This window comes from Brassica napus, chromosome C4, assembly GCF_020379485.1.
Source record: "Brassica napus cultivar Da-Ae chromosome C4, Da-Ae, whole genome shotgun sequence".
Taxonomy (NCBI): Eukaryota; Viridiplantae; Streptophyta; class Magnoliopsida; order Brassicales; family Brassicaceae; genus Brassica; species Brassica napus.
Genome location: NC_063447.1, coordinates 16433235 through 16445699, shown reverse-complemented (window position 1 = coordinate 16445699; position 12465 = coordinate 16433235). Strand labels below are relative to the sequence as shown.

General features: G+C 37.1%; 2 protein-coding genes across 2 annotated transcripts; both read left to right on the top strand.

The window, feature by feature from the left end:
- The first annotated feature begins 1506 nt into the window (after positions 1 to 1506).
- On the top strand, positions 1507 to 3696 carry LOC125585833. Its single transcript, XM_048755528.1, has 4 exons — positions 1507 to 1972; positions 2025 to 2683; positions 2746 to 2836; positions 3110 to 3696. The coding sequence occupies exons 1-4, from the start codon at positions 1507 to 1509 to the stop codon at positions 3694 to 3696; spliced, it is 1803 nt and encodes a 600-aa protein (XP_048611485.1).
- Positions 3697 to 9644: 5948 nt separating this feature from the next.
- Positions 9645 to 10833, top strand: LOC125585562 (splicing factor YJU2-like). Its single transcript, XM_048754863.1, has one exon. It carries the CDS (start codon positions 9731 to 9733, stop codon positions 10493 to 10495), a length of 765 nt encoding a protein of 254 aa, XP_048610820.1. The 5' UTR covers positions 9645 to 9730; the 3' UTR covers positions 10496 to 10833.
- Positions 10834 to 12465: the final 1632 nt, after the last annotated feature.

Here is a 12465-nt window from a genome sequence, read left to right as displayed (position 1 = left end):
GGTAGTGCTACAGAGCAAAACACAAACCGTTTATGAGATATATTACAAACGTTTCGCGGAAGTGCTAGAAAGCAAATCGCAAACACGGTTCCAAACCCTTTTTTATAGATCGTTCTTCAATCCGATCAAACGCTTTAAATAGAAAGCGAAATAAGAGTTAAGATTGTAGAAGCCAGAAAACTGGATCAAAAGAAACGATATAATATAAACGATGTTAAGGAAAATATATAGACGATTCGAAACCGCAATGAAAATGAAAGCATGGAGTCGAGACGAATCTCTTTCCTTAACTCTTAATATTCGCTCTGTTAGTGCGACGGATCTATACGAATATGAGTCCCAGGATAAAACCATGATAGGTTATCACGCGGCACTCGTGAAGAACCTCTACGAACTAATATTTGTACGAAACACTCTCTAGAACTTACGCTAAAGGATTTGCTGGTTTTGGTTGTGAAAAACGTTAAAAAATGAAGAAGGAAGAGATTTGATATATAAAGAGGAGACGAGGAGCGGTTTTTCGAAACTGTTGCCAACGTTTTCCGAAAATCTCTCAAGGATTTCGGAGTGGAACGTTGAGCAACTTTCTCCGCAAGTTTCTCTCTTGTTGACTCGGTTCTGATCCATTTCGAACAGATAAACTTTGTGTCGTTTTTAGACAAACTACATGTCGTTTATACACAAATGTCATGCTGTTTTTTAGAAATGAAATGGCAAAAACGTTGAGCTTAACTTGGTCCAAAAAGAATCTTATTGGGCCGGAGGCCCTCCACTAAGGCCCAAGGCCCAAAGCCCAAAGCCCAAGCCCACGCTGAGCCGAGCCGAGCCGGCCGTACGGCGACGGCGGGGCGCGCGTGGAGAACCTTCCTCTCTCTCCATGCTGTTTAAGCCATGGTATATGAGTGACCATATTTATATTGCTCATTTCTCCTACTCTTCCCCGATGTGAGACTCTTCCTCATCTCTTCATTAAAGCTTCAATGGGCTGTTTAACGTAATAGCCCAAGTCATTTGCTTTTCACCATTTTAATTAAAACCCATTTTGTTTAATGGATCCAACAGATAGAGCCACCTTCCATCGATACAACCCCTCCAACAGAAGAAATAAAGACAATGCTTCCAAATCCAGAAGCTTTTAGGAGAGGATGTGAAAGTTGGCTATTGGCCATATAATTGTTATGTTATATTTCCTAATGTATAAAGGAAACATTCTATGGTATCTTAGGTTTAGCCGAGTTAAGGGTTTTGTATATATACGTTTGTATGGCAAAGGTTAATAACAAGTCAATTTGATATCAAATCTTCACGGTATTAGAGCAATAAACACAAAGTTTATCGTCTCTAGTTCTTTGGAAATCTTGTGTCGTTAGTAATGATGGAAACCGGTGCAAAAACTGATGAAACTTCATCAATTTCACCATACTCGTTGTTTGTTTCAGACAACCTTGGAGCCGTCTAACCTATGTTCAGTTGAATGGAAACAACTACAATGAATGGTCGTCGGAGATGCTGAATGCCTTGCAAGCAAAGCGTAAGCTAGGGTTCATCAATGGAACACTGAAGAAACCAGCTGAAGGGAGTCTAGACCTAGAGAACTGGCTCGCAGTGAACTCTATGCTGGTAGGTTGGATTCATATTTCCATTCAACCAAGGGGGCGTTCAACGATGACGTATATGGACGCGCATCAACTTTGGTCTAATTTTAAGGAGCGTTTCTCGGTGGGAAACACAGTGAGGATTCATCAGATAAAGGCTCAGTTAGCCTCGTGTAGACAAGAAGGTCAATCCATGTTGGATTATTTTGGTAAGCTCTCAACCCTGTGGGAAGAGCTGCAGTCGTATCAACCCATTCACGTTTGCTCTTGTGGAGCTGCGACAGTGATCGCAAGAGAAAGGAAGCAAGAGAAGATACATCAGTTTGTGATGGAATTGGATGATGCAAGATTCAGAGCCATCTGTACAACCATCATTGGTAATGGATCCATTGTCGTCGTTAGGAGAAATCTATAACAAAATTGTACGAGAGGAACAGAGGATCGTGGCAGCTCGTGGTCACGAACAGCAACAAGAAGCAGTTGGGTTCTTGGCTCGTCATGATGTTTCACAGCCGAACAATTTGGAAGCGAGACAAGAGAACTCACTTTTAAAGCCAAGAAACATGCTCTGTTCTCACTGCGGCAGATCTGGTCATGAAAAACGAGATTGTTGGCAGATTATTGGGTTCCCGGAGTGGTGGCCTGATCGTAACAACAGTGGAGGCCGTGGTAGAGGTGGTCGCAACGCTGGCTCGGGTGGTTCAGGTCGTGGACGTGCACAAGCAACTGCTGCACACGCTACAACTGCACATGCTACGAGCTCTAATACATCATCAATCCCAGGGTTAACGTCCGATCAGTGGAAGATTCTCACAAAAATGATTCAAGAGAAGTCTGGTAGCAACAGTTCAGATAAGTTGTCTGGTAAGAAAGAACTTGGTGATGTTATTCTTGATACAGGTGCCTCGCGCCATATGACAGGGAATTTGTCGCTGTTAACAAACGTCAAGAACGTGCCTCCTTGCTCTGTCGGGTTCGCGGATGGTAGCAAAACCTTGGCTACGAGCGTTGGAGTGTTTCCACTGTCTGACACAGTCTTGTTGGATAATGTGTTATATGTCCCTGCATTAAACTGCACATTGATATCAGTATCTAAGTTACTAAAACAGACAAATTGTCTTGCAAAACAGATACGGTTTGTGTTTTACAGGACCATTTTTCGAGGACTTTGATTGGAGCCAGTGAAGAGCGTGATGGGGTCTACTATTTTATACGGATGTCGAGTCATAAAGCAGTTGGAGGTTCAGATCAAGCTTTGTGGCATCAACACTTAGGACACCTGTCGTTTTCAGTGCTTTCGGATTTGTCTTTTTCTTCTTCTAAAGTAGCTGGTTCTCGTCCTTGTGACGTTTGTTGTAGAGCCAAGCAAACACATGAAGTATTCTATGATAGTATGAATAAAACAAAGGATTGTTTTTCTCTTATTCATGTTGATGTTTGGGGTCCCTATCGGGTTCCTTCCTCTTGTGGCGCAGTGTATTTTTTGACAATTGTAGACAAATTTTCTAAAACAGTCTGGACGTACCTATTGCTAGCGAAATCTGAGGTGAAACAAGTCTTGTTACAGTTCTTTGCGTACACAGAAAAACAATTCAACAAGTCTATTAAGATGGTGCGTAGCGACAACGGTACGGAGTTCATGGTCATGTCCCCGTATTTCCGAGAAAAAGGAATAGTCCATCAGACCAGTTGTGTTTCTACACCACAACAAATTGGGAGAGTTGAAAGAAAGCATAGGCATATCCTCAACGTGGCACGCACAATTATGTTTCAAGAGAGCATGCCTATCAAGTTCTGGGGTGAAGCCGTGTTAATCGCTGCTTACTTAATAAATCGAACTCCATCCTCCATTCACAAGGGAAAGTCACCGTATGAGATACTCCATGGCGTGAAACAAGACTACAAGAAACTGCGACTTTTCGGCTCAGAATGTCATGTTCATCGAGCATCATGCGATAAGGATAAGTTTGGTGTGCGTAGTCCCGTGTGTGTGTTTGTTGGCTTCCCGTTTGGGAAGAAAAGTTGGAAGGTCTACAACATCTCGAGAAACCAAAAACTCATTGTTCTCTATATATCAAGACTTGAAATGCATAAGTATTGAAATGTGAAATGTGAAATGTGAAATGTGAAATGTGAAATGTGAAATGTGAATAGTAAAATTAAACTTTAATTCAAAAAAAAAAGTTAAATATCAATCTGTAATAATAGATTATCGATAACAAAAATAAACTAATACCGACCAAATGACAACAACTAATTTAGGTTCTCTTTCTCATCTTCCACTTCATTTTTTTTCAAACGCCATAGATCTTCATCAGAATCTTAAAAAAATCACAAATAAATCACAAATTAAATAGTGTAAATGAGATTCACGAAAAAAATCAAAAAAAAGAATGAGATACATAGTCGATATCCGACAGCAGAAAAAAATATTACTAAAATCTGAAAATCTCACTTTTTTATTTGAATAAAAAAATAAAATTTAATAACATAACTAAGAAATCTAAAAAAAATTACTAAGTGGTTAATCCGGTTGTCGGGTTCCGGGTTTTAGTGATTTTTTGCGGGTTTTACTGGGTTTTTAAATAATAGGTTTTTCAAAAATACTCAAACCGGATTATATTCGGGTCACCGGATTTACCGGTTCAACCGCGGGTCTGGGTCGGGTTTCAAAACACTGGGTAAAACTAATCATAAAAGACCAACATTCTATCTGAGTTAAAGGTAAACCTAATCATGTGATAACAATCGATTATTGACAATTGATTGTGTTATCTTATTGAAAACTAGGGGTTGGTCCGCCCTACGGGCGGGTAGGTTTACAATAAAATATTTTATATTAAAATATATTTTAATTTTCTAAAACATTTAAAACTACTCTAAACCGAATATAATAAATATTTTCTTTTCTAAGATCATATTGTAAATTTTATTTGTTAACATTTAACGTTTGAACAATTGTTATAATTTCTTTTCTAATATCATTACCTTATTTGTTATTTGAGTTTTTTTTTTTTAAAAAATTCTTAGTTGGTAGTGCATTAGGTTTGGATTTGGAATTAATATGTGTGATAATGATGTTAGCTTTTTAAAATGTTGTACGCCAGGAAGTGATTGCATGAGGTCACTTGGAGGAGGAACTAAATGTGATGTGAGTGAGTTTGTATGCTTCTGAAACTGATTTATAGTATATAATACTGGTAAATTTGATTTGTATGAACAATTTTGACTGGAGAAGAAGTGTTCGGCTAATATATTTCAAAAACTCTATGGGCTTTCAAAGATTTTGTGTTGTTGGTCGTTTAAGTTTGGAATCCATAGTCCGTTGAGTAAATTATATTTTGCGTTTAGGAGTTTGTCATTGTTTTGCGTGGGGTATTTTTTTCAAATTTTTTTAAAAATTATGTTTAAACATTTTGGCCTCACGATGTTTATTTTAGCTATTTTAATTTCATAGTGATGATTTTTTTTTTGTTTTATACAAACAATTCTCATAGTTTAATGTGGGTGACATTTATCCTACATTTATCATTTATAATCACTTAGTATATTTTTCTCTTTTTCATAGTGGGATGATTGGTTTAAGGAACCTTAATGGCAATTGAATTACGTCAATTGAATGATGATCTAAGGCATAACAAAGTCGGATTTAGAAAGGTGGTAAAGTCTAGATTTAGCTAGGGCAATGATAATGTTAAAGCGATGGAGGCATTAGGAGAAAACATTTGTTCAGCTGTGTAAGGTGATAAAAACTATTATCGTTTTAAAATTGTTTTTATGTCCAGCTGTTTTGTTTAATTTCTTTTTGTCAAACATTTGTTCACAATGTCCCATTTTAGTTAGTGTAATTTATCGGATGTGGTTGGATTTTTATCCTGCATATAAGTTTTAGTGGAAGTAATGTCCATTTTGTTTATCTTGTACTCTCTTCATTTTTTCTTGAAAAAATCTTGTCATTTCTTCCTCATACGGTTTTATACTACTTGTGCTTCTCCTAATTTTTTTTAGCGGATGTTAGTTACATATAAATGTGACTGGAGAAATTGGTTCTCTTTGTTCATTGAATAATGAAGTTTGTGTTTTAGATATTTGATTGGGATACAATATTCCAACAACGTTTACACAATTAATCAAATTATGCAAATTGCACCTTGTCTTCTCGATGAGTTAGTGTTATTGTGTATCTCTCCTTCACCTTGGGAATATTTGTGGTTACAGTGTCTTATATTTGTGTGGTGTCGCCAACGGGTTGGTGCTTCTCTGCCGATATCATTGGTTCACTCATATTTGTTCAAATTCATTTCATTCAGCCGGTTTTAAAATTTTAATACTTTGTTGATTGTTAACTGCTGCGTCATTTGTGGATACTCACGTGTTCCTAAACTGATATAGTTTTGTTTCATTCAACCAAGTCATGGTTTAGGTATATTTAATAAGTACCACACTGCTGACTATATCTGTTAAACATAGATACTATGACTCGATTGGACCTGGCTCTAAGGGTGTGCCAATAGTAGTAACCCATAATTTTCTTTTCTTACATTTTTTAGAGATCTAGGGCCTTATATTTTTAGAAAATGTTTTTCCAACATATATATGGAGTCTGGAGAAAATATACAGATAAATGTATAGCATTGAGAAAGAAAAACATAAACACATGGTGTTACCTTAAATTGTAGAATAAGATTATATTTTTAAGCTTCATTTGATATTTCTCAGTCCACATATTTTAACACATTATGACATTTTAACTGGATTTTTATTCGTTTATTCATTATTTTAAAATTTAAATTATTTTAATATAAAAACATGGCTCATATAGACTTTGATCCGGGCCCAATGCTTTAAAAATCGGATCGTGACTCTATCTTCTAACCGGTGCTAAGTTGTGATAAAAGTCGGATTTGAGTTAAACCGGTAAACCCGGTTAAGAACCAGTCAAACTCGGTAAAACTGGGTCTTAAATTAATTAGTTTTCAAGTTAAAATTATCTTTCAAAATAAAATTATCTTAAACTACAAATTTAAGAACATTTCATTAAAAATCACTTTTCATTATATCATTGTTAGTTAAATTCTAATAATTGATATAAATTTTTAATAATGATATAAAATTTTAGCATTATTAGTTAAATTCTAATAATGATATAAAATTTTATAAAAATAATTTTATGATTATACATATATATATAATTTAAATTTAGACTAAAATTTAAAACTCGGTTGAATTGGTTGCACCGGTCTGATCATTGACCGAGCTACAATGCCGAGTCAATGTCCGGTCGGTTTTCAAAACATTGACCGGACGAACTCTACTAAATGTCTGTATTTTTTTTATCCCCAACGACAGCCAGACGTTGCACCAACTACAAAATAGGCTGCCCCATAGTTAAATACTTTTGGAGCTTGAATGAAACGACCCATGATCCACAAATGTAAAACTCGTGAGGACCTCACCAAAAAATTGACCAAAAAGAATTGGTCGATAAATTATATTTATTCTCACCTGCAAGAACCAAGAAGCCATAAGTACATTACCGTAAAAGAAATACACATTTATAGAGAGCAACATACATATATGAATAAATAAAATTCCATATGCCTTCTATCTTTGTCTTCTTTAACCATTCCTCCTCCGGGTGAGCGGTCCATCGCCAGTCTGATTGTGCAAGTTTGGAGAACTCTCTTTCCATTGGATAGATGTGAGTTCCATAAACGTAATCAGCTTTTCCCTTAAATATATTACGTTTCTGTTGGGGACAAATCTCCCGCTTCCGTCGACAAGGTTTCCATATGATTGGCTCACATCTCGTTTAACTGCATCCATATCAAGAAACGGAAAGTAGCTATCAAATAAGACAGTAAACTAAACAGTTCTCCTTTATAAATAGCTGAAATGATGCAAACATGGAACACTGCAACGAAACTAAAGAGAAATATAGTAGTGTCTCCACGTCTTGAATTGTTTATAAAGCAGATTGTAAACGCTATTTGAGTTATGTTTGAAGTTTAAAACCAGGTCAAGCAAAGCATATGTTTATTTTTTATAAAAAAAACAACATTATAGTTAAGCTCCAAAGAAATAGTTTACAAATGAAACTAAATACTGAGAATATATTATGTATTGTTAATAGCTGAAGATGCAAACATGGTTTAAAGAAACAAAATACTGAGAATATTTGGGGAAAAAACATTGCAATGAAACCAAAGAGAAATACTATCGGCTCCACGTCGATTGCTCTATGTGCCTCTTGTTGGGGGTGTTTCTTTCAACTTAAACTTGGTCTTCCCCTGGATTGCTCCCCTCACAGTTGTGCTGTGCAGCCACCGGATGGGGGTGTCTGGTTTGAGGTCCATCAATCTCGTTGCTTTGCTCATCACCACTTAACCTTTGTCCATTAGAGCATTTGCAGGAGACGCATGTACACCAGGAATGTCATCTCCAAGGTAGTCGTTCCCTCCACGTCCATTGCAACCTAAACATGTTACTTTCATGTTAATGTGGAAGAGCGGAAACTATGGGAAAAATAAGTATTCCATGAATTGCAAAAGTTGCTGCAGCTGGACAGTGATGGCGATAAAAGATGTGGGACACAGGTCCGATGCCTCGTGGAGAAATTGAAATTAGTAAGATTAAGCTGGAAAGTGTATGCCAAAATCACTTAAGACACACAACTGTCAAACTGTATTGAAGTGTAGATGCAGATTTAAAACAAAAGGATGGAATAGGAAAAAAAGCAGTGTAAATGAAATAGGGTTCTCACCTGTCAACCTGGAGGTCAACCATAATGGGTCGAGCACTCTGCTCATGGTCACTAAACGTAGAATTGATCACACCAACGAACCTTAAGACGTCTAGGAAGCAAGTGGTTGAGTTGGTTAACGCTGTATGGCTGTATGCTAAATCACAGACTTTTTGAGTTAATGAAAGTAAACTGATTCACCTGGAAACTGATGGTTAGTATTGAGTATTGCAATGAGCTGTCCGTAGTCATAGAACCTAAAGAGCTCAAGAGGTATTGCAGGAGGAGTTGTGATTTCAACAAACTCCGTATGATTTTTGAAGCGAATGACGACAGGGAATCTGACAGCTTGCAGTCCATGTTACTCTTGTAAGTTGTAACATCAAAACCACTGATCTCTTGAGCGACGCCCTCTTCCAGAAGGTGTGTAAAAGTGTTAAGCCGATGCACAATGATAGACGCTTGCAGAAGAGTGGACTTTGAAGAGTGAAAACATGAAACGCCTCTGTAAGTATATGTTGACGAATAGGAAAAAGATAATGCGTAATCAATGAGAAAATATGAGCCTAACCTTCTCATCAAGCAGAAGAATGCCCCTCGTTGCTCGACATTCCGATCTACAGAGAAACCCAGAAGAAAGTTACTACCGTTTGAGAACAATGACTGGACTTCAAATCAGTAATAAATGTATGGGATGGAACCATTTTAGGAGGTTGTTTTGTAAGGAAGGAGAAGGGTCCAACCATGTGACCCTGTGAGATTCTGAGTTTGCTGCATCTATATTTGTAGTGGAATAAATTAGAGATTAGCGATAGAGGTTAGGAAAGGTGTGATAAAATTCAATGTAGTGGGAGAGCTGGAATGAGAAATTTAATGGCAAATCATATTGATAAGTTTCAATATCGAAGAAAAGCGTTACAGTGGAATCGAAAAGGGAGACAACCGTCAAAGGAGGAGAGAAGTTAGCTAGGGCTTTTCTGTTCAAAAGAGATTTTGGGTCTCGTTATCTCAACCAAACATAGACGGCCCAAATTGAAATCAAGAGAGGTGGCTCACGGAAATTAGATAAGGACAGCTGGACAGGTGTCCAAATTTGCCCTATGCACATTGCTGATGTGGCTTCATAAGGAGAGAGACAAATCGCCTTTATTGTTATAGATTGGATATAGATAATGAAATCAGAACATATTTTTGATTTATTAAGTAATTATCTCAATTAATTTGGTTACAGCGTGTTTAAACCGACACAAACAAAGAAAAGGAAACACGAGTTAATGAGAGAAACAGAGAAAAGGAAAATACGAAGAGCTGTTTTCTTATAAATAGGTGTCTAAGGGACTGCGATCCAATAACTACAAATCCGTTTTGTTCATTCAATAGTTCGTGTGATATTATGGGAGAACGCAAAGTCCTGAACAAGTATTATTCGCCGGATTTTGATCCAAAGAAGATACCTCGTCTCCGGAAACCGAACAACCAGCAAAAGAAGATTCGATTTATGCTTCCGGTTCGTGTTCGGTGCAACACATGTGGTAATTACATGTCGGAAGGCACTAAATTCAATTGCCGTGAAGAACAAGTCATGAACGAGATGTACTTAGGGATTAAAATCCACAGGTTCTATATCAAGTGCACCAAGTGCTCGGCAGAGATGACAATCAAAACCGATCCAAAGAACTCGGGTTATGTTGTCGAATCAGGTGCAATTGGCCCTTATAATGGACACGAGGAGGAGGACGAGAAGCATGAGGTAGCTGAAAACGCATTGGATTCGTTAGAGAAGAGAACTAAGGTATCTAAAAGAGAGATTGAAGTTATGGCTGCGCTTGATGAGATGAAGTCTATGAAGTCTAGAAGAGCTTCCGTGAGCGTAGACTCAATGCTCGAGGCATTGAATAGAAGAAAAGAACAAGAAGAAGAGAACGTGGAGGAAAAATTTCTTATTAAGTCGATAAAATTTGGTAAGCGGTCTACGATTGATCAAGAGAAAAACGATGAGGTTTTGGATGAGAAAAAGAAGCCTAAGAAACGTGTCTGCGGTACATCTACCGCTCATATCTCTTCGGTTCGCATAGTCGCAAAGAAGACTGCAGAGCTACTACGGGAACTCGAAGCATTGTGTCACAACTATGGCACAAACAGCGACGAGGAGAAGTGATTCGGTTTTGCTCTAGCTATTTTAATTAGATTTTGCATAGATATTTTGTTACTTTTATTAATAAAAGCCTTTTAATAAATTTTGGGGAAATTGTTTTTTAGTCCAAAATAACACTTACATTGTCCCAACAGGCGAGCCTAAAACCGATTTTGTAAAGTTTTTTCCTTTAGTGCAATTTCTATTTATCAAAATAAACCAAATGAATAGTTTTACAATCCAAATTTTTTTAGGAAAAATAGGAACTATTGGAAAATACATATATTAATGTAGAGGTACTTTTTTTGTTTATAAATATGTTTGAACAAAAATTTCATAGTATTCTGCGGAATACGGAATTTCCATTCTACGAACACTACAAGAAAACGCAGCAGTAACAACGACGGTTTACGACGAAATTATTTCCTCGTAACTTTACATGGGCTTTACAACGCAATTACGACGAGACATTATTTCGTCGTAAACTCCATGGTAATTTACGACGAAAGGATTTCGTCGTAAAGTCAATGTAAGTTTACGACGAAAGTACGTGGAATGCGAAATAGTTGTAAACGTTACATCGACATTACAACGAATCATGTTACCGTTATATAAAGGTGAAAACGTGTATTCAATGTGCTTTAACTTACCTAAATTCGTTGTAAAGTCGTTGTAAATGTTCCATGTAAAATCCATGTAAAACTTTTCTTGTAAAATCATTGTTATATTTCTCTATATATATATGTCATTTCCCACAACTCTCTTCTTCACAACACACAACTCTCTTCCTCTCGAACCTGATGGCGTTTAGACTCTGTTCCTCATTCAGCCACCAATTACTATTTCGAAGATGACGATAAGGAACATGAGTCATTCGTCTGTCTGCCAATTCAGTGGAGCGACAAGGAGAAGTGGACGGAAGTGCAGTTGGTTTATACTTGAAAGGAACCTCCGACCATCGTCAAAGGTTCCTCTCAAGTACAAACCAGCTGCACTTCCGTCCACTTTCTCCTTGTCATTCCACTGAATTGGCAGACAGACGAACGACACAGGTTCCTTATCGTCGTCTTAGAAATAGTAACTGGTGGCTTAACAACGCAATTACGACGAAACCAACGAAACCAAATTTCGTCGTAAACGCCATGTAATATTACGACGCAAGTACGTCGAAAAGTAAACTTTACATCGACATTACAACGAATCATGTTACCGTTATATTTAGGTGAAAACGTGTATTCAATGTGCTTTAACTTACCTAATTTCGTCGTAAATTCGTTGTAAATAATATGTTAAAACCATGTAAAATCCATGTAAAATATTCCTTGTAAAATCGTTGTTATTTTCAACTACCCAACTCGAAAATTTCTCTATATATATGTCATTTCCCACAACTCTCTTCCTCACAACACACAAACGGGAGAAAAAAAATCCGAAAAAAAATCAGAAAAAAAAAGATTTGAAAAAAAAATCTAAGAAAAAATGGCCGGTGGCGGTAGTATTTACGAGTTACGGAGTTGGATGTATTTGCACAAAGATTCCGACGGGAGGGTGACAAACGCATTTCTGAGCGGGCTAGAGACATTCATGCACCAGGCGGGCTGTACACCGATCACACAGGAAAGCGGTAAGATGTTCTGCCCCTGTCGGAAATGCAAGAATTCAAAATTTGCACGTAGTGAAACTGTATGGAAGCATTTAGTAAACAGAGGATTTACACCACAGTACTACATTTGGTATCAACATGGAGAGGGTTATGGGGGAAATGAAGCTAGTAGTAGTAATAATAATTTTGAGGATGGTCATCATAGTGAAGAACCGAATCATTTGCATAATGAATATAATTATCATCAAGATCATGAGCAGATGGTAGATCATGATAGGGTTCAAGATATGATTAGTGATGCATTTTTAGAAACAACTACAACAATAGCTGATGGAACTGGAAATGTAGAAGAACCTAATTTGGATGCAAAAAGGTTTTATGAAATGCTAGA